The sequence below is a fragment of the Aquila chrysaetos genome, chromosome 1, assembly GCF_900496995.4.
Source record: "Aquila chrysaetos chrysaetos chromosome 1, bAquChr1.4, whole genome shotgun sequence".
In the NCBI taxonomy this organism is placed as follows: domain Eukaryota; kingdom Metazoa; phylum Chordata; class Aves; order Accipitriformes; family Accipitridae; genus Aquila; species Aquila chrysaetos.
This window is the reverse complement of record NC_044004.1, coordinates 69,812,281-69,840,037: the sequence shown is the minus strand read 5'-3', so window position 1 is coordinate 69,840,037 and position 27,757 is coordinate 69,812,281. Positions and strand designations below refer to the sequence as shown.

Below are 27,757 nucleotides of genomic sequence, written 5' to 3'. Positions count from 1 at the left end.
AAATTTCTTGTATTTCAGTTTGTGCCCATTTCCTCTTGTCCTCTTACTGGGCACAACTGAGAAGAGTCAGACTCCATCGTCTTTACTTCCACTCACCAGGTATTTGTATGCGTGGATAAGATCCTTTTCTTCTGTAGGCTAAACAGTCCCAGCTCTTTCAGCCTCTCCTCATATGAAAGATGCTCTAGCCCTCTAATTATCTCTCTAGCCTTTCCCTGGACCTTTTCCAGCATGTCCTTGTCTCTCCTGCAGAGCCCAGAAGTGGAGCCAGAGCTCCAGATGTGTCTTACCAGACTGAGTAGAGAGGAAGGATCGCCTCTCTTGATGTGCTGGCAATGCTCTGCCTAATTCAGCCCAGAAAGCTGTTGGCCGCCTTGGCCATGAGGGCATATTGCTGGCTTATGGTCAGCTTGTCTACCATGGCCTTCCCTACAAAGCTGCTGTCCAGCTGGCTGTCCCCCAGCCTGCACTCGTGTCTGGTGTTTCTCGTCCCAGGTGCAGGACTTTGTATTTCCCTTTGAACTTCATGAAGTTCTCATTGGCATGTCTTTTCAGCCTGTTGAGGTCCTTCTGAGTGCCAGCACAGGCATCTGGTGTATCAGTTGCTCCTCTCAGTTTTGTATCATCTGCAAGCTTGCTGAGGGTGCACTCTGACCTGTCATTAGTGAAGGTACTCAACAGTATCGGCTCCAGTATTGGTGCCTGGGGTAGGCCACCAGTAACTGAACTGCACCTGGGCTTGATGCTGCTGATTGCAAGCTTCTGAGCCTGGAAGTTCAGCCACTCTTCAGTCCACCTTTCTGTCCACTTATCTAGCCCATATTTCACTGGGTTTGTCTACGGGGGTGTCATGGGAGACGGTGCTGAAAGCCTGCCTGAAGTCAAGGTAATTAAAATTCACTGCTCGCCCATAATCCCTGAAGCTAGTCATTTTGTCAGGTTGATCAGGCATGATTTTCCTTTCATAAATCCATGCTGACTGCTTTTGATCATAGTCTTGTCCTTCATTTGTTTGGAAGTTCGAGGCATCAAAAGTGTTAACTCAGTATAAAAGTAATCAAGGCTGGGCGAGAGAATTGGCATGACCCAGTTTTATACTATTCTGGAGGGTTAGTATGCATTTGGGTAGCAGGTGTAAGTTAATTTTAAGTCTCTATTTCCTTATTTGAAATGGAGAGCCATTTGTCTTCAGTTGGGATGTGCAAAGAAGATATCCTATAAAAATGTGAAGTTACTGAACGGCTTGGAATGAGCATGCTTGTGGAAAAGCAGAGGAGAAAATGTAGATGCTTTTTAAAATATGATGTGTTTTATCTGGAATGTCAAATGCCACAAGGTTACCTTTTGGTAACTGCTCTCTAAAAAAAGGATTACTCAGCAAGGCAAGAGTCCCAAGTCAGATCCTGGCTTCAGTTGATCCAACTGAGTCAGTGGCTTACAAGGCAGTTAATTTTCGATAACAAGATCAAAAGACTTCCCCCCGCCCCCAAGACTGCCATGCTGGTTTTCCCTTTTTACATTCCCATTTAAAATATGAGTAACCTGGAAGTGGAGTGAGATGCTTTCAGAAGAGTGTGGGGATACTTGGTCCAGCAAAATGGGCTGATAATCAGCAACAGGGTTGTGAAGGCTTAAAGCTGCTTCATATTAGTTGTATGTTTGTTTTTTGTTTTTCTGTCTTTTTGGTTGGGTTTTTTATTTTGACATTCTTGCTTTTTATAGGTTGTGTCAAGTTTTAAGTGGTTCTGTATATTTCCAACCTAAATATGAGAAGGTTATAGCCTTACGTACTCATCTAGTCTCCTTTATTTGATTTCCCTTCCCTTTCCTTCCCTTTCTGTCATGTTATTGAAAGGAGCTAATGGTAAAATGATACACTAGAGAAGATGTTTTGGGTCGGGGAGACCTGTTTTAGAATCCCCAGTCAAGTCTAGATATCTGTAGCCTTTAAAATAAAAAATCATTGTTAACGATATATTAATATCTGTGCTTATACTTGTGTGGTTTTTTTTCTTGCATTGAATGAAGATGCATTGAAATTCTGGTGGCACTAATATTTTCAAGTTAAAGCCACTGTGATAAGGAAGTGCTAATTTAACAGGTATGTCTTAGATTTTTGCCCATGATTTTTGCCCTCCTTAGGGCAAGCTGCTTAATCTCGCTTGTATAAGATGCTGATGCTTAGAGGGGCCTGTTTTGTTTGTTTTTCGAGCTGTGTAGTGCAGCTAGCTTTCTTTAACTGCGTGTACAACAACGGGATCCCTATGCCCTGTCTCCCCAGGGAGACATCAGAACTCAGGGCTGGTTTTTCCCTTGCAACCAAAGAACAAAATATATACTAAGTTTAGTTCTAATGTTTAGATTTTTCTCATTAGCCTCAAAGAACAAAATATAAGCTAAGTTTGTTTCTAACGTTTAGATTTTCTCATTAGCCTCATCTGTCAAATAGAACCAGTTTTATTTGTACATACATTATGTTACTTTGAGGTTGGATGCTTCTTGCTTCATTTACCAAAATGAACGGCATTAATTACTATAACTTTTTTATATTGGTAACAGTAGAACAGCCAGTGTGCTGTGCTTTGTGAACTCCATTTGATGATAACTGGGGAAGCTTGTGTTTCAGAAAAGGCAGCTACTGATGTTCTATGAAGCTTTATGATTTTCCAATGTGAAATTTATTAACTGTAAACATGTAAATTGTTAAATGTAAACTTCATGTTCTCCATAAGGGAGCTCTTGTAATCTGCTGTGATTGAGCATAGAATGTAAATAAAATTTAAAAATGGAACGTGGCTCATAACTTGTTGGATAGAAGTGACATTAGTTTTAGGATTGGAGCTAGCAATGTTTTCTTTACTGTCATGGCAGTACTTAGTTCACAATTTCTTGTTATCCTGTAAGGTAGAAACTCTTCACAGTTTTGGTTTCTGTGCGTGGCAGTCATCTAGCTGTAGGAGTGATAGCAGAGTAAGCCGATTAGCATGATTGATACTGCTTGTCAGGGGACTGGCATAATGGGCTACCATTGAGACTGCATTGTGAAACCACACACGGATGAGGTAATCTCATTAGATGATTAAAACCTTCATTGAGTCTACCAGATTGCAGAGCTTTCAGTTGTATTGCTGTTGGGAACTGATGCTAAATAAGTGTAGTGCTCTCCTTGGAATGATGCTGAAATGGAGATCTTGCTGGATTTTTCTCCTGGATAAAAGTCGTAGCAGCTGGAGGCTGATGAAGGATGTTCCATCTTTCTGTGTTTAAAAGTAAGATTCTGGATGATGGTGTCATTTTCTTTTAAAGTCAGTGTCAGCCTTGTGCTAGCTTACTTTTATCATACTTTGCTGTTCTTTGTGAAATTCTGTAGTATTAGTGTTAAAAGGATATGTTTCTGCTTTGTGTAACTTGCTATGTCCCTGAATATCACAGTGCATATCACAGTTCTGTTTTTATAAAGTAACTGTGTTTTTCTTCTGAAGGTTGGCTTTGTCTTGACCTAGGATGAGGTGTAGTCTAAGTGGCACTCCTTATCCTCTTGTCTGTCCTGTTTACACATAGTGTGGCAGGCAGCACATGCTCATACTAGAACCAGTGGTATACAGAAATCCTATCTGACTTGGTCGTATGCTACTTGTTTTAAGGAGCTCATTGAAAAACATTGGATTTCGAATGAGAAGTAGTATACTTGACTAGTCATATACTTGAGCTTTGTTTTCATTAGCAAGCTAAAATGAATACCAAATGTTTCAATTCTGGGACTCCAGTGTTACAGTATTTATAATGCAAGGGTTACTAGAACAGAATTTTGGAAGGTCAAGACAACTACTCTGGGACTGGCAGTAACTACTGTTGCTGTATAGTCAGATTTTTCTGTATTAAAGAATAGCCCAGTTAGTCTGTTGTGGGACAGGGACCCAAACAGAGGAAACACTTCTAACTTACGTGTTGTGAGCAATTAGTCCATTTCTGTTGCTTGGAGAAAGTACTATATGACATTAATAAGCACATATGCACATCTGGTGACACAAAAGCACAGATACTCTATTGTTTTGGCAAGGGAACCCCAGCAATGTAATATGTTCTGAGCTCTGTTGTCAAATGTGATCTATTTATTCAGAAGTTCTGCAAGGAAGCAATCTTTTTCTAAGAGCTATTTAGGATCTTATGTCAAAAAAATCAACCAAACAACAACAAAAAAATCAACCCAAAAGCTACAACAACTACCTGTTCCAGCATGTGATGAAGTGGGGAAATATGCACACTGCGAGGAGAATGTTCTTTCATGTGTATTTGACAAAAAAACAAAAATACAAACTTGCACAACTTATTAATGTGTTATAGACAACAATATTCTGTGAAATGTGATCAGCAGAGCAAGTACACACCAAGTTTTCAGGTTTCATTTTCCTAGTTTAGTAAAAATGGCATATCTTGATGATAGGAGACATCTTGTGTGATAGATTTTAAAATTCAAGGTTGTATTGGATATCAGTGATACGCAACTAAGAGGCAGGCCAATAAGATTGAGATTCATCAAATAGTAAACACTTAAGAAAATAAGTGAACTGGCAAGCATTACAAATTTGTTCATTGCATTTTTTTCCCCTATTAAACCATTCACAAAGCATTATTTTTGTGTAGTTAAGTATATCTTTCTGTATAGTAGACTGAAGTGAATTACTTGACTATTACAATATCTGTTATGTATAGGTATGGAGAAGTTTTCCGTTTCAACTTTAACTTGCTCTCCAAGTGTGCTGGCTGAGATGAAGTATCTCAAGATCTCGTATTCAGAGACCTTGGTCAAGTCCTCATGCTGCTGGAGATGTTTGACGGTACTCAGTTAATGGCACTAGTTTGGAGTTATTTTTTACTTTATGGGTAAAGCAACGCCTTGGTACGCAGCTGTATTTTGCCAGCAAAAGACCTGTTCCTCTGAATAGAATTTAAAATTATGGAGTATTTCCAGTGAAACGAGGCAAGTGTTTTGATTATGAAAATAGAAGCCTCCTTTGTTGGTATGACTGCAACCCAGCTTATTCTTTCCAGAGCATCTGCTGTGAACGGAGGAGAGCAAATCATAAATGAGAAATCTCACAAGGCCCTTTTCAAAGGGAATGAGTTACTGGCTTTACTTCTTCATGTGGTTTTCTTCTTTCTGCATGTTGGGTCCACTTAGAAAATGAGCTCGCAGGGATGATATCTCAGCCCTGTTGGCTGTTGGAACAGATAAGTGACTTCAGGTTCACCAAGACAGAGTGTCAGCTAGGGAGACTAATCCATGATAGTATTTGTTACTCTGCCTTTCTTATTTAAAAGTTGTAACGCTTTTTCTGTTTACATAGGCTGGTTGTAATATCTGAAAAATTCATAATCTCTGCTGGTTCATATATACTTTCTTTCAACTCTGTGTCTGTAAACTGAGTGCCTTGGTAAACAACTGTAAATAACCTGTCTCAAAACACCTCTCCTTTGATTGAAATGGGGAAAAAAAAAAAAAAAATCTTTTTTTTAATGTCAGTTTTTAAAGGAATGTTGGGTAGAATGAAGAACTGGGGTCAAGCGCCAGAGCTGTTGCGAAAGAGAGGGGTGGTAAGGCTGAGCCCTTCTCATTAGAGACTAAGTGGGAGATGTGGACTACCCAGAAAGTATAGTTTGTCCTTATTTTTTGTTCATAGAGAAAACAAAAAGTTTTCTCTCCCGAGTAAAATTTTGCTGATGGTGATTTGTGCTTTGAGCACTAATTTTCCTTTCACTGTAGGAAACCTATATCCAGTGTTTCTTTGTTTCTTTTGCCTTGAGTTAAGCATGCTGATTGAAACTGCTTGATGTATCTGTCTCTGTCTCTGTATGACATGTTCAGGAGTTATTTTGCTGAGTATGAACGAACTCTTGAGCTTTTTTTTTTTTTTTTTTTAAAGAAACCTTCTACACTTCTTAAAATAGCATGTTCACAACATATTTTGCTCCACTGTTTTTCTGTGCTGTTTTCTTCCTTCCCACCCCCTGCTCCCTTTCCATAACAGCCCGGTGGGTGAACCCGAGCAGCAGCTTGTGTTCTACCTCTTCGCTGTTTCTTTTGTAATCTGTTTGTTGAGCTGCCTGGCCTGCCTCCAAAAGTGCATGAGCGTGTTTATACATCTAGCCTAACAATAGTATCATAACACCAATTTGTTTAACCTGGGCTGGAAATAACAATCTAAATATTGTGAATCAAAGAGAAAGCAGTCATTTGTATATGCTTCTCTACCCTGTCAGCTTATTTCTGTTGTGTCTAATAAAATCACTGAAACTTCTCTGACATTCTGTGGGAATTTTATCAATTCTATTGGTATGATGTGATACCTCTTTTAAATGCTCAGAGAAGTTCAGCTATAGCTTTGCCTCCAACCAGCATCACATGCTGTCATCACCTTGCTCAGGCAGAAGGTGTTTAATTTTTATGTCTAGTTCAAGCACACATTATTGCAGAAAATCGTCTATCCCTGCTGCTGTGGGGAGGGCGTTCATAGTATAGTGAACTATTAAACTGGTCGCCTCTGCTTTTATTGCAGTACTTGAGCAGAGTTCTGAGAGGTGGAAAGCACACAATACTGGTTATGCTTATTTATTAACAAATTGATTGATCAGCATACTTTGGTTAAGGTGCCAAGACTTTGGTATATGTGCTCTTTATTGTTACTTTGATTCAGTGACTTTGATCACCAAAATAATTTTCCTCTGGATTGAACCAATTTGGATGGTGTCCATCAGTAGCTGATGTTGAATGGTCCTAGCAGTATTTAGACTCTCAACATGCCATGGGGCCTCATGTTTTAAAGTTTATAGTTCCTGGGAAAAAAAAAAAAAAAAGCAATGTACATTTTTGAACCAAAATGAAGTGATAATAAAATTTAAACACTCTTGCTTTATCATCCCATCCTCAAAATCTTCTGATCTTCACTACGCAGTGATATAAGTTTGCTTTAGTAAAATCTGAGTTGACTTGCCCAGTCTGCTGAAATATGTCTTATTTTCTCTGAAAATTTTTATAATGGAGAGTAAGAATGGACATTCCTGCCACTCTGGCATGTCAGCCTGTTATCAAAAGTGAGAACGTATTTGCTTCCATATCACTCAGTCTTTGGCCTCCCTGCCTATCAAGAAAAACGAGTGCTCTCAAATCATGTAGTAGCTTCAGTGAAGTGGCACCTGCCTGATAGGGAGCTGACTGCAGCAGTACAAATAATGTTAGTAGGTGTCTTGTCTTTGCAGTTGACAGTAACAGTGAAGATAAAATTATGCTACATCAGCGGTTTCTAAAGTAATGGTTTGACATTGTTGTTATTGGTCTTACCAGTTTTTCTGTCATGATTCATGTTGTGAATAAGCAGCTTCAGCTCTGCAGCTTTCTAGAAGGAAGAAGCTTGCAGCAGAGGGAAAACCAGCATGTTCCAATGTGAAGGTCAGCTGAGTATTGCTTAGGGGAGCCATTTCATTTTTTTTTTCTGTATTTTTGTTAGCCTTTCAGGTCTGGGAGGGAGGGTAGATGGTTGGCTGTGGAAGTAGGGAAGCCATCCACCTGGAGACCTCAATATGTGCCTTGCATCTGTTTAGCATTGAGGGTAAACAACAGCTTAGGAAACCTGTGTGAGACTTGATGTTGGATGTAAAAGTGTGCTCCTCTGCCAAATCTCACCTATTTGAAACAGAATGCCATGGCCTCTCTTATGTCAGGACTGCTGGCAGTGCTGGTGAGTAGGAGGGAGGCGTGCGCAGAGGACATGGTGAGTGGCACCCGGCCTGGCTAGCAGCATCCCTCTCATCTTGCTGTACCCCACAGACAAGTGGATCCTTGTCACACAACCTAATACAGGTGGCACCAGAATTCCCTAGGGGAGGAAAGACTTTGGATGCCACTGTAAGTGGTGAGGAAATTGAGAAGCTTCCTTTCCTTGCTTGAAGTTTGATATGTTGTTATAGTGGCGTATCTTTTTTTTTATATATCTGTATTTAAAAATCAAATTAAATAAGTTGTGTATCTTACTGAATTCATATAAATGGTGTTGCGATATATACTTTTAAGAGTTGGAAAATTTTGTACAAGATATTAAATCTTGTTTCTGATTTCATGCCTCTTGTTGTTGCCCCAAAGCTCTTCCCATTTTAAAGATTAAAAAATGGTCACCTTTAGAAATAGAATACCTTTTTCAGTGTCATTATGATACAGATATTGAAAAATAATCCGTATTATAGCAAATCTGGCAGTCGTCATTACTCATAAACAGCTCCAGAATTAAAAGGGTTAAGTTATGAGTTCAGACAAAGTACCTGCTGAGGTAGGTTGTTTTGTCCATTTGAGGTTACCAGCTATTAAAAATATTTTCAAACTGGTACATGTGTACCTTATAATTCTGTTAGATGACAAACAAAATGTAGAAAAACATGTTTTCCCCTTTCCACAGTTACATTGTTCCTGAAGTGCTGGCAGTAGTAAGAGCTTCCAGTCAGTAAACAAAGTAGATGCCATTTATTTATTGGCTCTCTATACATCTAAAGTAACAAGGCATCTAGTTTTAGAGTTCCTTTGCTGCCTGTAAGTTAAAAATTAAACATTTTTATAGTAAGTGAAACTAGTTATGAAACTCACAAAATGGTATAAAAAGCAGTTGGATAATGCAGTGCTTGCTTTTCATCTCAAAGAGCAAAGCTTAAAAATGTGAAGTACTTTGCAAGCCAGATAAGGTAAAGGGACTGTAACACTTGAATCTGCTCAAAACTACAAAATAAACTATAAAAATCTGATGGGGTTTAAGTTCTTGTAGCAGTGTTGGTGGTTTAATGATAGATATTTTTTTTGTTTGATCTATTTCTAACATTTTTCTCTATTCCGTGATGTGATCCAATACAAATGAAGAAATGAACAATCTCACTGTACTGAGCAAACAGCAGACTAATTGTTCACTTTTTATCTAGTGCACAGAGGAGGAGGGGAATAGTTTGTGATGAAATCAGAAATTCTAGGCAATTTTTATTTTCCCTGATTCTCTTAGTTACTCATCAGAAGGATACTGTTATTGAAAAGAACAACAACAACCACCTCCAAAAGGATAAATGCTTATAAGAAGAAATCCTTCCTAACACTAAAAGGTGGAGATGAATGGTGGTATTTAAAATGTCTCAATTTTCTGGGCATTTCCTAGATTACAAAGGTGATGTTAAAGGGCCTTTTGCCTCATCTTGTTCTTTTCCAAAGAAATGCCTGGCATGAGAATTGCATTTTCAGTGCATTTAATGTTGAAATGATGCCATTTAAATTATTTATCCTTGGATAATACCAAAGAAGTTTGTATTCATCATCTGTCCAGATGCACAAAGTATGACTTCTCTTATCATGCTTAGATGAAGCCTTAGATGTGGGATGCTTTTAACTGAGCTAAATGTGAAACACTGGCCATTTGGTAAACTAAATGCCCTTTGTCTGTTAGGTGGTGAGATGTAGGGAGCTGTTCAGCTGGGAGCTGCAGCACAGCTGTGGTAGCTGGCCTTGGAAATTAGGGCTGAGAAACAAGTTCCTTCTTTCATGATACAGCTATATAAAGATATTCTTATTTTTCTGTGTTTACTTACTTTCTGTCATATGATACTTAGAGCAAAAGAGTTTTAGTCAAAATGAGGAGCTGTGAAGTACGATTTCTCCCAGCAATTGTTGAAGGAAATGCCTCATTTTTAGAGAAAACGACATAAAGCTTCCTACCTTTTCACTTAAACTAAGCATACAAACTTAATTCAAGGTGAGTCTGGGAAGAAGCATGATTATATATGCCACATTCTAGTTATTTTATTTTCTTATTCCCCCCCTCTCAAATATGCGAACTCTTTAATTTTTTTTATTTTTTTTTTTTAAATGAAAGCTTCCTGGACCCTGGGGGTTGGCCATTAATTGTAGGCCATTGTGTGAATGCTGACTACTTAAAAATAGTCATGGAGCCAACCTTGCTTCCTCTCAGGGTTTATCAGTTGGAAGCATCTTCTTTTTATCCTATGTGTAAGCAAAGACCTCTCTGGATTGATGATTTGATCTGTATAATGGAAAATCTAGGCAGGATATCCTTTCTCTGTTATTCCTTGGTGTGATGGCATCAGGTTGTGTCTTAAAATGGGGGAAGGGAAAAGGAGGATCCTATTAGCAGAAAAAGTGGTTTCAAGGGACTCTTAAATTGCAGGCTTGCAGAGAACCTCATGTTTACGCTCTGTGTTAAACCATTTGTGCTTCAAGCTACTATTACAATGTGTCAGTGGTGGCTTCTGCTATGCTCAAAAGCTTGCTCGTGGGCAATATGGACATCTTATATTTGGAAGTTGTTGTGGATACTCTGCTGAAATGTGTCATGAGGGGCTCCTCTGTAGTTATTTTGAGCACTTGGAGACCTTAATGAAATACTGCATTGACAAGCTAGATCCAGTCTTATCCTGCAGAGGTGCACTGCCTGAGCTTCCCCTGCCAAGAAAAGGATAGTTCTAGTGTAATTCCATTATTAAAATGCCTCTAAAACCAAGCAGCACCTACGTGCAATAGAGGTACAGTGAATGCTTGATAAACTGTGTGCATGGGGTAGCAAATGTACTCAAAATTATGTCGGAACATTATTATGATCTTGCATTTCAGCATGCTTGTAACCATTCCACTGTAATACTCCTAGCCTGAAATTCTGCTTGACGTTTACAAGGCAGAGGACGTTACCAGCTTTTGTGATTGCTGAAGAACCTTTGATTTAGTCGTCTTGTGTTCAGGACAAGGAGTCTGTGTAAAAATAACACTGACTCTTTATCCCCCCTATTCTCTTCTCCAGAAAACACAGTATAGCTCTTATACAAGAGGTGAGTCCCTCTCTGAGTTAGTTCATTCTGCTCTTACCATTGTGACCCGTATGTGTTGTGGTGTAACCGCGAAGGAGGAACCTGAGGGCTTTGAGGAGGGATGGCAGAGGCAGGACATGATTGTGGGTTTGCAAAATAATAATCAGCTGGTACTTGGGGTGCAAGACAAAAAACATTCAAACTAATAAAAAGAAATGCTTTAATTGCTTGTCTGGACTTTGGAATCTGTAACCCTGAAGTCTTCATGCCAAGATGTTAGTACAATTTAAAGCACACGAATTTTTTACTGGTAATGAAGATATCTATGGGGTCGTTGCTTGGGCTTTTATGTGAGGAGAAGATAAAGATCCTTCCTTCTACACCACAAAGTACATGTTAGCTACTTAGAATTAGCAAAGATCCTTTTCATATTAGCAAATTGTTCTGTGACTTTATCACAACATTTTTTTTTTTGGAGCTTTAACTGCAGTGTTTAAATGGACTGCTGGTTATGTTTCTTACCAGAGTGTCGTATTACTCTATGGGACATATAGTTATTCCTATTACTGATCTAAAAACTCAGATAGATAAATAAAAATATTTGGAAAAAAAAAAAAGACATAGCGCTGTAAGGAACTTCTACTGCTATTGTTTACGCTATTGGAAAATCAAGTTCATTGTACATAATAGCCTAATGACTATGACTTAAATGCAGAATCTCAACATAAGCAAGAATTTTGTACCTCTGTGCTCTTAATAGTGTGTTTCACAGATTTTAGCCTTGTTCAAGCTAGGATCTCTAACAATGTTGTCTATGTAGATAATGTGTTTTAAGCAACTGTTGAAAAACCAAAACAAGGGAAGTTTTTCAAATCTTAAGCCCACCCCTCACGTATTAAATCATTCGAAATCTTACAATTGCTGTTATTTTCAGTCCATTGTGTCTGCTTCCTGTTGGTCAAAGGTTATGAGGATAGGGTGGTGTAGAGTGAGGTGGGAAGCTGGCAGGAAAAAGAAAGCTTTGCTTATTTTGGGGTAGACACAACTACAGAAATGGCCAGGACATTGCTTAAATTTTCTGAAGACTTGAAGAGGTAAACTAGAAAAAAACCTGTTCTTGATGTTGTTTACTGTTCTGCTTTGTAATTTAGGTATATGGAGAATGAACTGGAGTAAGTAAACAGGGGCTTCCTTAAAGAATGTTATCTTTTTGCTTGAAAAATGTTTTTTATTCAAAAAGAGGTGTAGCTTTTGTTTTGATTTACGAGTTGATTCGGTAAATTTTGTTTCTGAAGCCCGAGCCTAAAACTCTACCTGTTTGTTCACTTGTATCACTAACTCAAAAAAAAAGAAAAAGAAAGATTTGTGCCACAAAATGCAAGTAGAAGCTCTGTGATGTATCGCTTCAGTATGTTACAGGCACACTTGGGCATGCGTAGGTGCGTTAATACAGCCCTCTAAAACACTTGGTTTATCTTAATATTTGTATTGTTATTCAAGAACCATCTGTAATTTCTTGGCTGTTAAAACACTAGTGCGAGTACTTCAGTTTTGTCAACAGGTTGCCTCGCAGTGAGTTGCCGTGAGCAGACGCTGGCTGACCAGGGCTTGGTCCTGGTGCTAAGGTTCCTCCGACAGGGCAGCGCAGCCTTTTGTGGTGAGCAATTGCGGTAACGCCGTTCGAAGGATTTGGTTTCAGAATGAATCTTGATTCAGAAGGTTGTGCTGGGGTGGGGAGAGAAAAGATAAATGGATAGGTTGTGGTGGTTAAATTCTACAAAGCTGTTGATCCTAATAATATATGGCATGAGGGTACTGTCACACTCCAGGAAACAGTAGAAAACTTCGTGAGTTGATGAGAGCGAGAGGAGCATTTTATAAGCTAATCAAAATAATTATACCAAAGCATCTTAATTTTCAAGTACGCTGGTATGTAGTTAAATTTGCTATTGGTATGTGACATAGCTGGTTTTTAAATTTCTTAACCATTTTGTTACTACCAGTGAGTTATTTGAATCTAAAAGTATATTGTTTGCAGTGTTGGGAAAACAGTATTTTTGTTCTAATAGAAACTCAGTTTAATTAGCATAGTAAAAGCAGTTTGTATATCATAATGTCTTGCAAAGAATTTTGACTTTGTGCTTGTTTATTTTGAAATCAATTTTTTTCTGGAGTTCTTTAGGTCAGGTCTATTCAGAAAAAACTCTGCTGAGCTTAGCTGGTAAATATTCTGTCATGTAAAGTGAGAATGTATAGATCGGACACAATGCTGACTTTTACTTTACCTTAGCTTTTACTTTTCTTAGCAGCTCTTCCTGCCATATCTTCACACTTGGTTCATGCTCATTGTAGATATGATGATTTGTAATGGAAAAGCTAATAATTTTGGTCCTAAAATGTAAACACTGAGCATGCCCTTCCTAATTCTTTCCCTTTCCTAGAATAAGGAATCCCTTGCAATGCCTCACAGTATTTAAAAAGTACTGTGTTGATTCTCCCTGTAATACCTTGGCAGAACAATAGATTTCCTTTAGCTTTCCTTTTACTGTGCCTGAGTGAAGTGGCTTGAGTAAGTATCAGTCCTTTCGTTGCTGTAATAGTAGGTGACTCATTTGCAGAAGAGACTCCTGCTTTGGTCTGCAGATACTTGATTTGCAAAAATGTCAGCTAGTGTACAGCCTTGGTCTCACAAGGAACAGGTAAGGATAGAGTGTCAACACGTCCTAAGTTTAATTTGTAGGGATTATTTAAAACATTGTCTGGAACTTCCTTTGGAGACTTTTCCATGTGTCTTAATGGATGTGTAGGAGCTTCTTTTGTTATGTGTACAACTAGTAGATTAAGCCAGGCTAGTTAGTTGGGAGGCAATTTGTAGAAATTATGGGGTATCTTTGCACCGTCCTCCTTAATTCATTGCTAAATCCCCCTTAATTCATCATTCCCTATTGAAGTTGGAGAAACTGCTGCTTCTGTAGTTCAAATCCCCTTTCTTTTATAGGGAGTACAAAATACTGTATTTAAGCCTATGAATATTTTGTTGAAGAGATGATGTGCAGAACGCCTGGCCTCTGTCATCTGTAGAAATCTCTATTTTGTATGCAGCATGAGCATGCTTGAGTGATCCAAACATGCAGTGAAGCATGTGTTGTATGTTTGTTGAAACTGCAGTGCCCTTTAAAATATCCAAAACAGTGTCAGGAATTGCATCTTTTTACATAGTTCTAGTGTCTTGCTTTTCCTTGTATATAAGCCTTTCACAGATGATGAAGATAGATATGTACAAAGGCAAGTAAGAAGAAGAAGAAAAAAAAAAGAAAACTGAATCTTGTACAGAATATTACAAAAAGCACTGGGCTTGTGATCTGGAAGAATAGGGATTTTTCACACCTTGTTACAAACACCACTTCAAAATGACTGTCCTCCTAGGAAACGAGAAGTGAATAGACAAAAATATATGGTGAAATATTTCATCCCTGGCCATTAGTGGGAAAGCAGCTGTTGATATCAATGGAGTGTAGGCTTGACCTTTCGGCTTTGGATTTATTGTCTTTATAAATCCTAACTTTTTTATTTTTCTGTGCATTGCTCTTATGCAACTTGTCACAACGTACACCCATGAGCTCGTGATAGTGTAACCCGAGTCAAACAGCATGGCTGGTGTCTTTTCTGGCTTGTCTTGTTTAGGGGGTCTTGTCAGCACTGTAGTAATACTTGTGATAAGTAATGTTCAGACACTTTAAAAAAAAAAAAAAAAACCAAACCCCAAAACGGGGGGCAGAACCTACCCTGAATGTTTTGCTTTCTTAGATTAAGACTTGTGGGGGGAAGTGATTTCTAATTAAAAGCTGATGAAAAGACTGAAGTAACTTCTAAAAAAAAAAAAAAAAAAACAAAACCCCCAAAAACCAACAAACAAACCTTTGTCAGACTAATACACAAAACCATTACCTTTTAAATAAATCCATCTGATGCAAAGCCAAATTGTAATTTGGTTGGGTGATTTTAAGTACTATCGAAGAGGCTGATCTTTAAGAGGAATCTGAAGGAAGGAGATGTCATGCCCTTGCTTATTGATTTGGGGAGCCTTCAGAAGTTGAAGAAAGATGAGAGATGCGGGAGGGAAGGAAAAATTAACCAAATCTGGTATCGGTGGTAGAGCGAAGCGATAGGAGGTGACTTGCAAGAGGGAGAGATTCAAGCAAGTGCGTTGACTTTCCTAAGAAGAAAAAGCCTAAAAATAGGAAAAAAGGCTCAAAACTGCAATAAAGCAAGTCAATAAATGGAGAACTTTAAAACAGAAGATGATGTGATCAGAAAGAGAGAAGGGAGATTGTCCTGGCAGTGCTATTTTTAATAGGATGGATATGGGAAAGACTGGAGAGGGAGATGATCAGAACATGCTTGCGATCAGAGAGGAAAAGACCAAATTTTGGAAATGTTCTGAGAAACAGGGCAACAAAGCAAAGACCATGTAGATGTGTGGGTAAGGGACCTGCAACAGATACACTTCTCCTTATACCATGACAAGCGTTATGTTTTCATTGCTGACAAAGCAGTGAGAGGAGATGGCAAAGCTAATGTCTGTGATAGGGAGCGTTGCTGGCAACACTGTTAGAGGGTTATGTCTTAGCCACGCAGGGTGGGTGGCGTGAAAGAGAACGACTATAAGTGAAAAGGTAAGTTTGCAAGTGATCAGAAACAACAGAATACTTATAGGCACAAGAAGTGGATAAGATGATGTAAGAAGACAGATGGATGACGTGGTCACTTGTCCAAGCTTGGAGACAGTGAAATGAGGGCTCAGGTCCTGCCTCTGCAGCAGATCTGCTTTATTGTTCTATATACCTCTCTGAATCTGTTCTCTGTTGGTGAAGAGATGATGATAATGGCAGGAGTATGGTGCAGAGAAATTTGTGCTTGCCTTTAGAAAATTTCTGACATACTACAGAAAAGTAAGTATTTATTGAAATGACTGATGCTACCAGTCATAATAAGGATCAGTTTAATGTGAATACTTGATACAGACCTGGCTGCACAATTACACTGGGAATAGGCATAAGGCTTTAAAAAAAACAAAAAGGCAAAAAAAAAGGAAGAATCCCCATGCAAAACGGAAAGGACTATGAAAATATTCAGTTAGTTTTAGATTCACAAAACAAAGCAGCAGTTAGTGCTACATTGCCTGAATTGTATTTTGCGCCTTTTTTGACGCTTTAATTAGTGGTGTAACGCTGGGAGACTAAATCACATGCTGAAATGTCAGTTATGAAACAGTCCTCACAGTAAATCTTTGTGGAAGTATTGTTCTGCTGTATTTTCAGTGTTTTCTTTTGTTTATTTAACAAGCTAAAGTTAGAATCGACAGCACAAGACTAGAAAATGGTGACAATAGTTTGAAAACAGGAAATTTTGGCCTTGTGTGTATTCGGAACAGATGATCAGGATGATGGCCAGGAGAGTGGAAACTTCCACTGAGACTGTTTTTTCCTTATTTTGCTCAGTGAGAAAAGATGGTGCTTCCTGGAAAACAAGTCTTAAGTATTTAAAGAAAGTTGTAATGTATTCAGTATTTTCCTCATATCACACTTGTTTGTTTTGCAACGATCTGTTTACACTTTTTAGTATTTAATGCTACTAAAAGTAGAGTGTTTGGACTATTGTCAAGTCTTGGAAATACAGTTTCTGCTGTTAGAGTTAAGATACTAAACATGCTTTTTTGTGCTCAATTTAGTTGTTCTGTCTTATGTTTCAAAAAAACCCAACACCCAAAGAAGAAGAAAGGGCATCATTTTTAGGGAAGAGGATGGCAGCTGCCGGTAGGTGTTATGACAGTGGTTTTCAGAAGTAATTAGTAATTACATATTCTTCAGTTCTGGTGCTCATGATATGGCCTTTTTCTAAAAAAAATTAAAAAAAAAAAAAATCAAAAACTTTTAAAAGATTTCTAGAAAATGCTTTCTAAAAAACACCCCTTAATTTATTTCCATGTAAAAATATGCATTAATTTCTGAGGGAAAATGTCAGCTGAAATTTTGAAATTTCACCATGTTGGAGTTAGTTCTGCAAGCTGGAAGAGTAGCGAATGGAAAAAGTAAAGTTCTGTACTTGAAGTATCGTTACCTAATGTGACCTCTTTTGGCTACTTCCTGGCAGTCTTCCCAAATACGTGCCTTGTGGGTTGAAGCTCATCAGTGACAGTTGTCACTGGTCTATGCCTACCACAAACGGGTTTTAAAAAGAAGCATAGTGTGAAGGAACACTTACTTTTATTTCATTTGAGCCTCTAATGGGATGAAGAGTACAGGTCTAACGCATGAGTCAGTGAAGCTGTGCCAGAGGTGTGTTTGTCTCCTCTGATGAACAGAATACCTGGACACTAGAAATGTGGAGGCAAAAAGGAGAAGTACTCAACTTCTGTTTGTGATCCTTCTTCCTGTTGTTTGTCAAAGACATGTAGCAATTTCACTATTGTTTAACCTTTGCACTGGAAAAAATGTAAAGGAAGAGGGATAGATTAAGTAGATGGGAGCAAAAGGCTTAAAGAAAATTAAATCTTGATCCCATCGGACAAGTGAAAAGATGTCAACAGTAGGTTCAGGACTTAAACAAACGTCCAGGAGAACATTCTGAAGTGACCTTGGGCTGTCTTTCTGTTGTCCCCATCCCCCCCCCTTCTCTCTGGTTCATGTTCTGCATGTCTTATACTTACTTTCTAAGTTCTTTTGGAGCAAGGAAATGTTTTGTTGTGTGTTTGTAAAACATCAAGTGTTCTTTTGGATCCTTCCCTGTGCCCCTGTATAAGTTGCTTCTTTCTTCCAAGTCTTAGCTGATTCCTCTGGGAAAGGAGGATGCCAGATACTGCCCTTTTAAAGTACTCTCTGTGGAGTATGGAGATGAAAACGTAAGCACGAATGTCTGCACACTTGAGAGATGAGAAGGAGGGTCTGAGATTTGTAATTTTATTCCTGGGTCTACTGGTCATACATGGGGGAAAGATTTATTAGCGGTATTGTCGGAGCAGGATGTAAGTGATACCCTCTTTGGCTTAGCCAGTGCTCAACAGTTTTGGAGTTGTTTTTTTGGTTTTGTTTTTGTGTTTTTTTTCACTGGATGCTACCCAAGAGAAAAAAGGTGGTAAATGTGCTAGAATAGGAAAATCAGATTTAAATGATATGAGCATTATGGGTAATAATACTTAGCAAACCAAAGAAGGAGAATTGACCAGTTTATTGGTAAGCAGTTACCTGACCACATGAGAACAAATGCTGTAAAAAAATTGACCAGAAAAGGTTGTCTTTGATTTAACATTTCAAAGCTTTTATTTAAACATTTCATGTAATTATTTTGGCCTCTTGAGGAACAGCTTGACAGGATTCAAATGGAAGGTTAAAGCCTTTTTAAAATTATAAACGTAAATTATCTACGCTTTCCTGCCTCTTCTTCCTTTCGCTCTCCATTTACACATACATCCCCTATTTCCTACATCTTTGAACTACAGCTAGCAGCTGAATGAGGTACATCTTGAATATGTATGATGGGGTGGGAATCCATAAATGTAAAGATTAATGGAGGTACAGCCTCAACTTCAACAGATATACCTCTTGTAAGGAGATTACAGGAGTAAATCCTGTGTACTGCATACAGGTTTAAGTACAGTCTTTCAAAAAAAAAAAAAACCCAAACAACCCCCAAGAATGCTAAATGATGCTTTCTGCCAATTTCTTAGCTGATTCACTCCCTTTTAAATCAGCAGTTTGCATATATGTGAGTAGAAAAACTAATCATAGGAATTTCTTGTTTTTGCTTTGTAACCTACTCAAAATGCTGTCTGAAAAATACAGAATTCTACTATTCCTTTGATCATTTAATGTTCTGTGGGTGAGCAGCTTGTCACATTTTAGACTACCTCAAAAACAAGCAAACAAGCTTGTTTCTATAGTTATGATGGTCTCATGATACGATGGTCTCATGATACAAACAGGACAATGTTTGGCAAGAACGGTGATGTCCTATGTTAGGCCAGCTGATACGCTTTGCAGCTCAAAGGAGAAAACAAGCTGAGAGGCACACAAGGCCTTTCTTAGTCTGAAACAAAAGCAGCAAACCTCGTTAAACCTTGTTTTGTAATAATTTACAAAGCCTACACAGGCTTTTGGTGAACGTGATTCCCATGACATTTGCCATGCTACACTTTTAAAAGGAACAATTTTACTTCTGAATTAGGTATTTGATCTGCATGCAGTGTTTTGTAACTAGGTGTTAGTATATTTATAAAAAATATTTTTTAAACCCTATTTATATTAATAACACACTTTATATATATGAGAAAATATTTCATTTTAAAAAACCCACCTTTTCTCCATTTGCTCAAATATCTGTCCAGAATGAAATGATATTGTTATTGGGACAAAATGTTTAAATCCCATACTGGCTATTTTTTTTTACTTCTCAAACTTAATGCACTTGACTTTTTTAGTACAGAAAACCAGTGTTTGATAATGTATGGCTGATAACATAAGTAACGTGACAGATAATTAGTACCTGTAATTTTCCTCTGACAAACCAGTTGCATCTTTTTTGGTGATTATGAGAAATAGTCTGTAACATGCTCTGTAAAAGAAAATGCAAAACTTTCAAACAAGAATGCCCAAAGGGGTGTGGGGAATTGTATTTGCGTAACTACATATTTGCACATGTGTATGCTCTCTTTTAGAGATTTCTTTTTGGAAAGCCATTACTGAAGAAGCTCTCTTCCTTACACATACAGCACAGTATTCTGTACTTCAGTGAGGCAGTATACAGCTTTCGTTACAACGACAAATACTGAAATGTTAAAAATAGATCAAGCTTTAAGAATCCCAGATATTTTCAAATAACAAAGAGTGATTTATGTGGGCTCATTTTGCACTTTGACAAAATATAGAGGCGCTTTTGTACTATGATTAGCAAGGGTGCTGATGTCAGTTCGCTTGTCTAGCTTTAAGCTTTATTCTGCTGCTAAATTGTGCTTTGTACTGTAATCCAGAGAACCTTTGTATCTGCCTTGTTAGTGTGTAGTTTATGGAATTGCTTTTGTTTTTGAATATAATCTGTGCCAGTTTCAGTGAGTGTGACTCATTATATGACTGAAATAAATGTTCACATATGCACTATGTGAAAACTCTTCAAAAATAGTAGCAGGTGCTGGTAGGCTAAATTCAATGTTTTAAGTACTTTATAGTTGCTATTTTGTAGCCTGAAGGGCTGAAAGCAAATTCTGTTTAGCTGGTTGATTTTTCTGAATTTTTAAGTCCTATTTACTCATTAATGCTCAACAGAGACTGTCAGGATTGCTAAGAATCTTTCACTCCTTAACACAGTACTGGAAATAAACTTCTAGAAGAAGCATGCTTGGTTGATACAGAGTTGATTTTTTTTTTTGGTTTGTTTTTTTTTTTTTTTTTTTGTTACACAAATCGTGAGACAAAATGCTTTGTGCTTCTCAATTTCTCTTGTCCCTATCCTATCTCTAATCTCTTTCTTCCTGACTTAAGTTTTGAAAATTTCATCTGAATGACTGAAGGCTGAGGTTAAAGATAAAGCTAGTTTCTGAAGCAACAGAGTTGTGCAGTTTGGTTCGTAACAGCTATCTGTGGTCAACCTTGTCTGGAGAGAGAGGCTCTGATACTGAAGTTTCCTGTTATCCCAGCATCTAAGTTGTCACTTGATTTGGCAACAGGAAACAAAACAAACTTTGCCAGTGTTTTTGGGTGCTGTTAAACAGTGCTTATCAGCTGTGCTACTAGAAGATGCTCACATCTGAAATCTAAATTGAAGGGGTTTCATCTGTTACATCTCCTACTTCTGTGTTTTGCTGTTCACCCAGTTAAACTTACTGCTGCCATGGAAATAGTTGCTGAGACCTTGACTTGATTCACACAGTTCAGCATTTAAAGGCAGACGCTGTATTCACAACTACAATAAATATTCTTGTTTTATAAAGTATAAAAGTTATCTTAAAATCAAATAACTTGGAAGTTGGAGAATGGATCACAAGCCTTAATTAAGCTGTCTGGCATTTTTCCCTTTCTCCTGTTTTCTGTATTATCTTTTCATAATAGCTTCCTAAGCTTGATACCAAAAAAAGGCATGCCCACTTGACAATGAGGGTTTTGTGAGTCTGTAGTGCAAAGCTGACGGCGCTAGTTCAGAGCTGGAAGATGGCAGTGCAGTTCTCGCTCTGCGTCCTTTATGTCCTCCCACCACTAGTTTGTTTGAAGATAACAGCTAGGTAAAAATGAAATGGAAACATTCTTGTGCCTTGACAGAATGCATCTGAATCTTTTCCTAGTACCTAGTAAGAAACTCTTTGTTTTCAAAGCTACATCCCAGTGTGTAAAGGACGTCACGTGTCTTGACCTATTCTGGGACCATCCTTGCTTATGTCATTCCTTTCCTTGATTAGCATGCAGCCAGGGCTGGCCAAAAGAAGAATGCACTCACCTGTTTTATTTTTTCCACTTCTTCTGTTGTTTTTTTGTTGTTCCAAAGAACTTGCTGGTGACCTTGTTTGAATATCCTAAATAAGTTTTAAGTGGTATGCCTTGGGGTGTGGTGTGAGTCTACGGTGTAACACGCAGTGGCCTGGCTACTGCATTAATTTGCCTTGGTCTCCAACTTTGCTGAAAAGCATAAAAACAATTGAACAAACCAGTGATGGCTCCCCACTGTGTCCAGGCTCTACTTTGATTTCTAACTGTGAATGCAGTGCAGTTCTTCTAGTGTGCAATGGCAGTACGTCTAGCTTCTTCTACTGTGCCCGTTATCCTGGCATTTGTGCATATAAGGAAGCTTATAGCATAGAATGCTCTATTGCTGGTAGAGCTGAGGAACCAAAATGCACTAAGGGGGGCAGTAAAGTTGCTGTTGGTAACTCTGGGACAGTTGGTTTCTTGGTTTGAGTTAGCGTCTTTGGCGAGAATTATACCAAGCCATGGAGGCCCATGGGAATGAAGGGCAGCTGAGGATTAGTTGGAAGACGAGGCATTTTAGTTGTGCTTTTCTCCCAGACCAGGTTCTTTCTCTCTGCAGCAGCCGGAAGGCTGGTCTAACAAGTATGGTGTCAGAATGGTGAAATGTGTTTCTTCTGTGGACGTACCTTCCACAGAGACTCTTTTTATGTGGTAAAACTGTAACATTTGGTCATTCTTTCCATTCCCATCTCTCTAATGGTTTCCAAAATAATAACGTAGCTCTTTTTCTATAAGAAGTACTATTGTAGAGTTCCCCTAACATCGAGGCAAGTTACGATGTGAGCATGTCTGATGTCTGTTCTTTAAACACAGATCGCTATCGTTGACTATCAGTGAAAAATTCAGCGTTAAAATGCATCAGCCCCAAGCAGCAGATATTGGAAACAAGACACTATGGAACACTTAAAGATATATTTTATTTTGTCTTCCCCATGTCTATGTCGGCTTCCTTCAGAAGTTTTTTGTGTGCGCTTTTTTCCCTCTTCTGCTCCCCTCTCCCCTTTTTTCTTTACTGGATTCATCCCTTCTCATTTTGCAAACAGTGATTTAATTATATATTCTCTTCTTAAAAACAAAGCTCAAGTACAGAGGAAATAAACTTTAAAATACAAATTCACTAATCCTCTAGTCCACTGCTGTAACAATACATAAATAGATGGTGTTAAATGTAGGTAACTGGTGTGTAATCTCTTAGAATTATAATTGAATTAAAGTTACTACTACTCAGTTCAACCCAGGTTGAAACCATACACAAAAGGTAACAGTCTTAAAGTATGATTTCTTCCTTCTAATTTTTCTCCCTTTTTTTTCTTTCTCCAATTTTCAGGCATGGAAGAGGAGATGGTTTGTGCTTCGCAGCGGCCGTTTAACAGGGGATCCAGATGTATTGGAATACTACAAAAATGACCATGCCAAGAAGCCTATCCGTATTATTGACTTAAATTTGTGTCAACAAGTGGATGCTGGATTAACGTTCAACAAAAAAGAGTTTGAAAACAGTTATATTTTTGATATCAACACTATAGACAGAGTTTTCTATTTGGTAGCAGACAGCGAGGAGGAGATGAATAAGTGGGTTCGATGTATCTGTGATATCTGTGGGTTCAACCCTACAGATGAGGGTAAGTTCAGATGGTTTTTCTGAGAAAGTGCAATGCCTACATGCGAACAACGTTTCAAAGATCAGATGGCTATCTTTATCTGGCATATGTTTTAAAACGTGTGTGCATTGGCTATGAAATTTCCTTGTTACTTGAAAAAGAAGTAAGCAGAGCAGAGGGAGATATTACGAATTTCTTACAAATTAAGCGTGCCATAGAACTTGGATGGTGTTCTTCTGTTTTGCATGATGTTAGGCCTTCAGAGTAAAGGAAAAATCTTTAAGTAAAATCATGCAAAACAGAAGATCATCATAATCATCAAAGGAATCCCATTTGGTATAAAAACGTATGGTTATGCAAGCAGGAATGAGTGCAAAATGTCAGGTTTCTAATATTACCATTTCTCCGTCTGCTTTGCAACTTGGAAAAAAAAAAAAAATCTGCCCCCCACTGGCCGAAACAAACAGAAAATAACTTGTAGTTCTCCACTATCCAGCTCTAATCCTACCAAAATAGACATTGTGTGAAAGCAGCTTGTAGGAAACAGGATGGTGTGTTTAATTCCCACAAATACCTTGTGGCCATTGCTTGTCCTGAATCCATCCTTATTTATTTACTTATTATTCCTGCATTCCTTGCGGAGATTAGTGGGTTGCATGACTTGCTGTAGCTCTGTGTACAGTCCCAAGAAAAGATTAAATAGGAGCGGTAAGAGGGTTATACATAAAGCGTGCCTGACTGAAGGGGCTAGAATTAAATCCCTGGTTTTTGTAGGATTGTGGATAGAGGGAGGTGGGGGAAAAAAGGGCTTGTATCTCTTCTACTCCAGCCTAATCTTCAAAAAAGAGTGGAAAATACTGTTGCTTTCTGAAGAGGGGCCCTTTTGTTTCTCCTTATTGCAGTTTTGAACTAAAACTTTGTCACGAAAACTTCATCTATGAATTACCACTCTAATAGCAAATTCAGTAAAGGGTACTTGTTTTGACAGTTCCAGCATGTTTTAATGACATCCTCAACATAACTGAGACCACCCACAGCACGTTTCTAAGAGTGATTGCCATGTGATTCAGTATTCAGTCTGCCAGGCATCTGTTACATACGGGAGAGAGGTAGGCAGGTGGTTGCTTTTCAGTGGATAATACAGTAGTGCACCAGTGCAGCCGTGGGCAGGAGGCACTCAGAAATCATTGGTTCTGGGGACAAACTAGGAATCTGGGAAGTAAGGAGGAAATGTGTTTACCTGGCAGCTCTTGTGTATGTGAGAGCACAAAGGAGCACGTATCCATTGCGTGGAATGGAGAGGTAGGGTCCTGTTGTGGTTTAAACCCAGCCAGCAACTAAGCACCACTGGACATGACATTGTATGCTATGGAATATCCCTGTTGGCCAGTTTGGGTCAGCTGTCCTGGCTGTGTCCCCTCCAACTTCTTGTTCCCCTCCAGCCTTCTTGCTGGCTGGGCATGAGAAGGTGAAAAATCCTTGCCTTCGTCTAAACACTGCTTAGCAACAACTAAAAACACCAGTGTGTTATCAATGTTACTCTCATACTAGATCCAAAACACAACTCTATAGCAGCTACTAGGAAGAAAATTAACTCTATCCCAGCTGAAACCAGGACAGGTCCCCTCAGCCATGAGGGCTTTCCTTGCTGAGAGCTGGTGTATTGCTAATCTGTCATTTTCTATTGATGTTACATCTGTTGAACTGAAGATGAAACATGCTACGAGTGCGGAGAGAACTAACTATGTCCTCACTGGCTATTTGGACCAAAACTGGTTTTTGCTTCAGTCAGTTGTATCAGTAACTCATCCCCATTATACCCTCATTGCATGTTTCGTCTTCAGCATTTTAGCTTTGTCTGAATTATTCCAACACCTTTACTTTACATAGAAGTTGACAGTACTGTCTCTTTTATGGGTTTAGCAATGTCTTGCAGTGCGTTGTGGAAGAATTAAAAAAAGGAAAATGGGAAAATCAGTTGCTGAGTGTTTATTGCCAATTTCTTATTTTTACAAGATAAATCTTCCTACTAATGGAAGAGCAAGTCATAAACGTACTTTGTAAAATCTGTGTTAACCTACAGTTTATTTTGAGAAGTTAAAGAATAGGTGAAGTTCACTGCAGACAATAAAAAAACACTATTATTTTAGTGTGGAACTAAAGAGATTGTATGGGGCATAACCAGCCTTCCCTTTAGCCTATGGAAGTGAAAGATAGTTTTCTTTGAAGGTGGACAGAATGCCTCTTGCCAGACTGGGTAAGGGTCTTGTTATGAGAGGACTGTCACTGGCATCCTGTGCTTGATCAAGGACTGCAGGCACCACTGGTTTATTGTTCCTGCTGCTGTTTGTTTGGAAGCCCAGTCCAATTGTCTCCTTGGATTTATAAAGAAAAAAATTATGAGATGGTGGTGGTTAGTGCTATTAGAAAATAAATATGCGGTTGTTTTGGTGTTGGGAGGAATGAGGGAGAAAAAGTTAATCATAACTGTGGAGAGACCAAAAAAAAATGAAGATCACTTCAGACTAGCTCTGAGCTGCTCCTTCCATACTCAGTGAAGACTCTGAAATTCCTGTGATGCGAAGTTTGTATTTTCTTTCTACTTTTCTTAAAAATGAGTATTCACAGTAATTTCCAACTATCTAATACTTTGTGACCTTCCTGCTAGAAGTTCATTTATGCACATGAAATCTGTTCATTCTGGAGATCTGCCATGTTACACTTGTACTTGGACTGAGTAGAGGAATTTATGTTCTTTAGTCATACGTACAAGCCATTGAGTCTCCAGCTTTCTGATTGCATCATAGTATAGTGTAATCTGTAATGATTACATTACAATTACATTATATGGCTTTTTATAGGGACTTTCTTTTAAGCAAGGTTTTACAGTGATTTAGGTCTTTTAAACTTACAAGACGGAAACAGGAAGGAAATATTTTATTATTTTCAATAAGCTTAATTCTACTTTTGTGAAGAAATTTCTGGGTACTTCTTATGTTTTCTTCAGCTAATGCTTCTTGTTTTCAAGTAGAAGCTGTAACATGTTTATTTCCATAGCATCTTTCTTTTTAAGAAAAGCAAAAATGTGTTGCCAGTGTTTTGTGCGCTTTGAACTCCAGTGAGAGATGTTCTGGGATGGAAAGACTAAATGGACATGAGAAATTACTCTTCTTCTCTGCCTGGTGCTGTGGAGACCTCAACCGAAATATTGTGGCCTGAGCTTCCAGAAGGATGAGGATAAATGTTTAAGGAATGGTAGAAATAGAGGAAATGGATTTTTAGAAGTGATCGATAAGGAGAAAAGTTGAAGGATTTGTTTTTCCCAGGAAGAAAACACTGAGGGAAGAGCTGCCTTTCAAAGTATAGAAAGCTGTGATAAGCAGGACATGGATCAGTTGTTATCTGAAGAGAGAAGTAATTTGTTTCTCTTTCAGTGAGTGATGTACTGATAAAGAAAAACCTTCTAAGGATATTTAAGCACGGGCTGTGAAAGCCCTTCCCTAGAATTCAGTAGGCATCTGTGATGAATGTTTTATACGTGCTCCAGCTCCATGTTTCTGTAATTTAGTGAATTGCGTGCTTGGCAGAGCAGGGGAAGGAGGAAATGATCTTACTGTATGCAAACATGTTACTTGCATGTATTCATTTGAATAAAGATAGCAATAACAAAGTAAACCAGAAGAAATAACAAAGTGAAGCAGAAGAAAAAAAGGGAAGAACAAGACCTTGCAATCTACCATTACATTTACACAAATAATTGCATGTGGTAAAGAAGGTTTCTGTCATAAGGACCGTACTTTGAAAGAGCTACAGCTTGCTTCACACACAACACTTTCAAAGTTTGCAGTATTTCTGTTCAGGCAGCTACTATCTGGTATATGCCTCTCATGCCTTCTGTGTTTTGAACAGTAAAATTATTTTCAGATAACCATTTTTTTTAATGATGTTCTGATAGTACATGCACTGCAGTTTAATCATAGCTTGGGTGCAATATCAGTGACTGGCAGGATGAACATAGCTCCACTTCCAATCCTGACTCCTTGTATTTTCTCTAATGCTGCGTGGTCAGGCATCACTGCTACTGTGCTGTGTTGGAGATCTGCGTATCGGATTAGGATACCCCTGTAGTGCCTGTAACACAGCGTGGAACAGAAAACAGGCTCTGCCACTAAGAACTTACTATCTGCAGTAAGAGACATCAACATAGGAGCAGAGGTATGGGAAGAAGTGAAAGCAAATAAGGTGGTTTTGACCATTGTGACAGATAAGTGGTCTTAGTGCTTCAGCTGTTGGACTGTGGTTGAACTCTGGGATTTTGGGGAAGAAATTTTCAGGGGGTCTTTAATAAATAAATAGTGGACATTAGAGGTGTTTAGGGTGCCCTTCCTCCATGAAGGGTCTGCCTGTAAGAAATAAAAAATGTTCCCCTTTGACAGCTTTAACAAGTGGATGACAGAGGCTGGCACACTTGGCAAATCAAAATCACCATCTCGATAACATACGAATATTGGAGACCTACAAACATGACTTTTTTGAGGGTAGAATTGCTGAGAGGAGGGTGAGGATAGACTGTGAAGGAGGCTGTCAGAGTTGCAAGATTTCATCTGGCAAAATTGCAGAGGAATGATGAAATTAGAAGTGGTGGTACCAGAGAAGGACCTGAGATTTGGCATAGCATGTTTGGTAGGGGTGGTGGCTAAAGAGCTGAGTAAAGGGAGGCAAAGCTGAGATAATCATTGCCTGTTACCCAAAGGAGAAAGAGAAGACAGCAGAGAAGACTAAGATGTCTTTGGCTTCAGAAGG

The 27,757-nt window shown here is 38.5% G+C and overlaps 1 protein-coding gene across 11 annotated transcripts in view; it reads left to right on the top strand.

The window, feature by feature from the left end:
- The window catches only part of GAB1 (GRB2 associated binding protein 1), a 102,798-nt gene that overhangs the window by 36,457 nt on the left and 38,584 nt on the right, over positions 1 to 27,757 (top strand). For 8 of the 11 annotated variants that reach the window (XM_030016617.2, XM_030016581.2, XM_030016600.2 and 5 more), the window contains exon 2: positions 22,681 to 22,975. In XM_030016617.2, the coding sequence (XP_029872477.1) occupies positions 22,681 to 22,975 (295 nt within the window). Of the gene's footprint in view, positions 1 to 3,165; positions 3,270 to 11,832; positions 11,937 to 21,066; positions 21,179 to 22,680; positions 22,976 to 27,757 lie in introns of those variants that run through there. The other 3 variants (XM_030016627.1, XM_030016636.2, XM_030016647.2) reach the window with 3 other exon arrangements.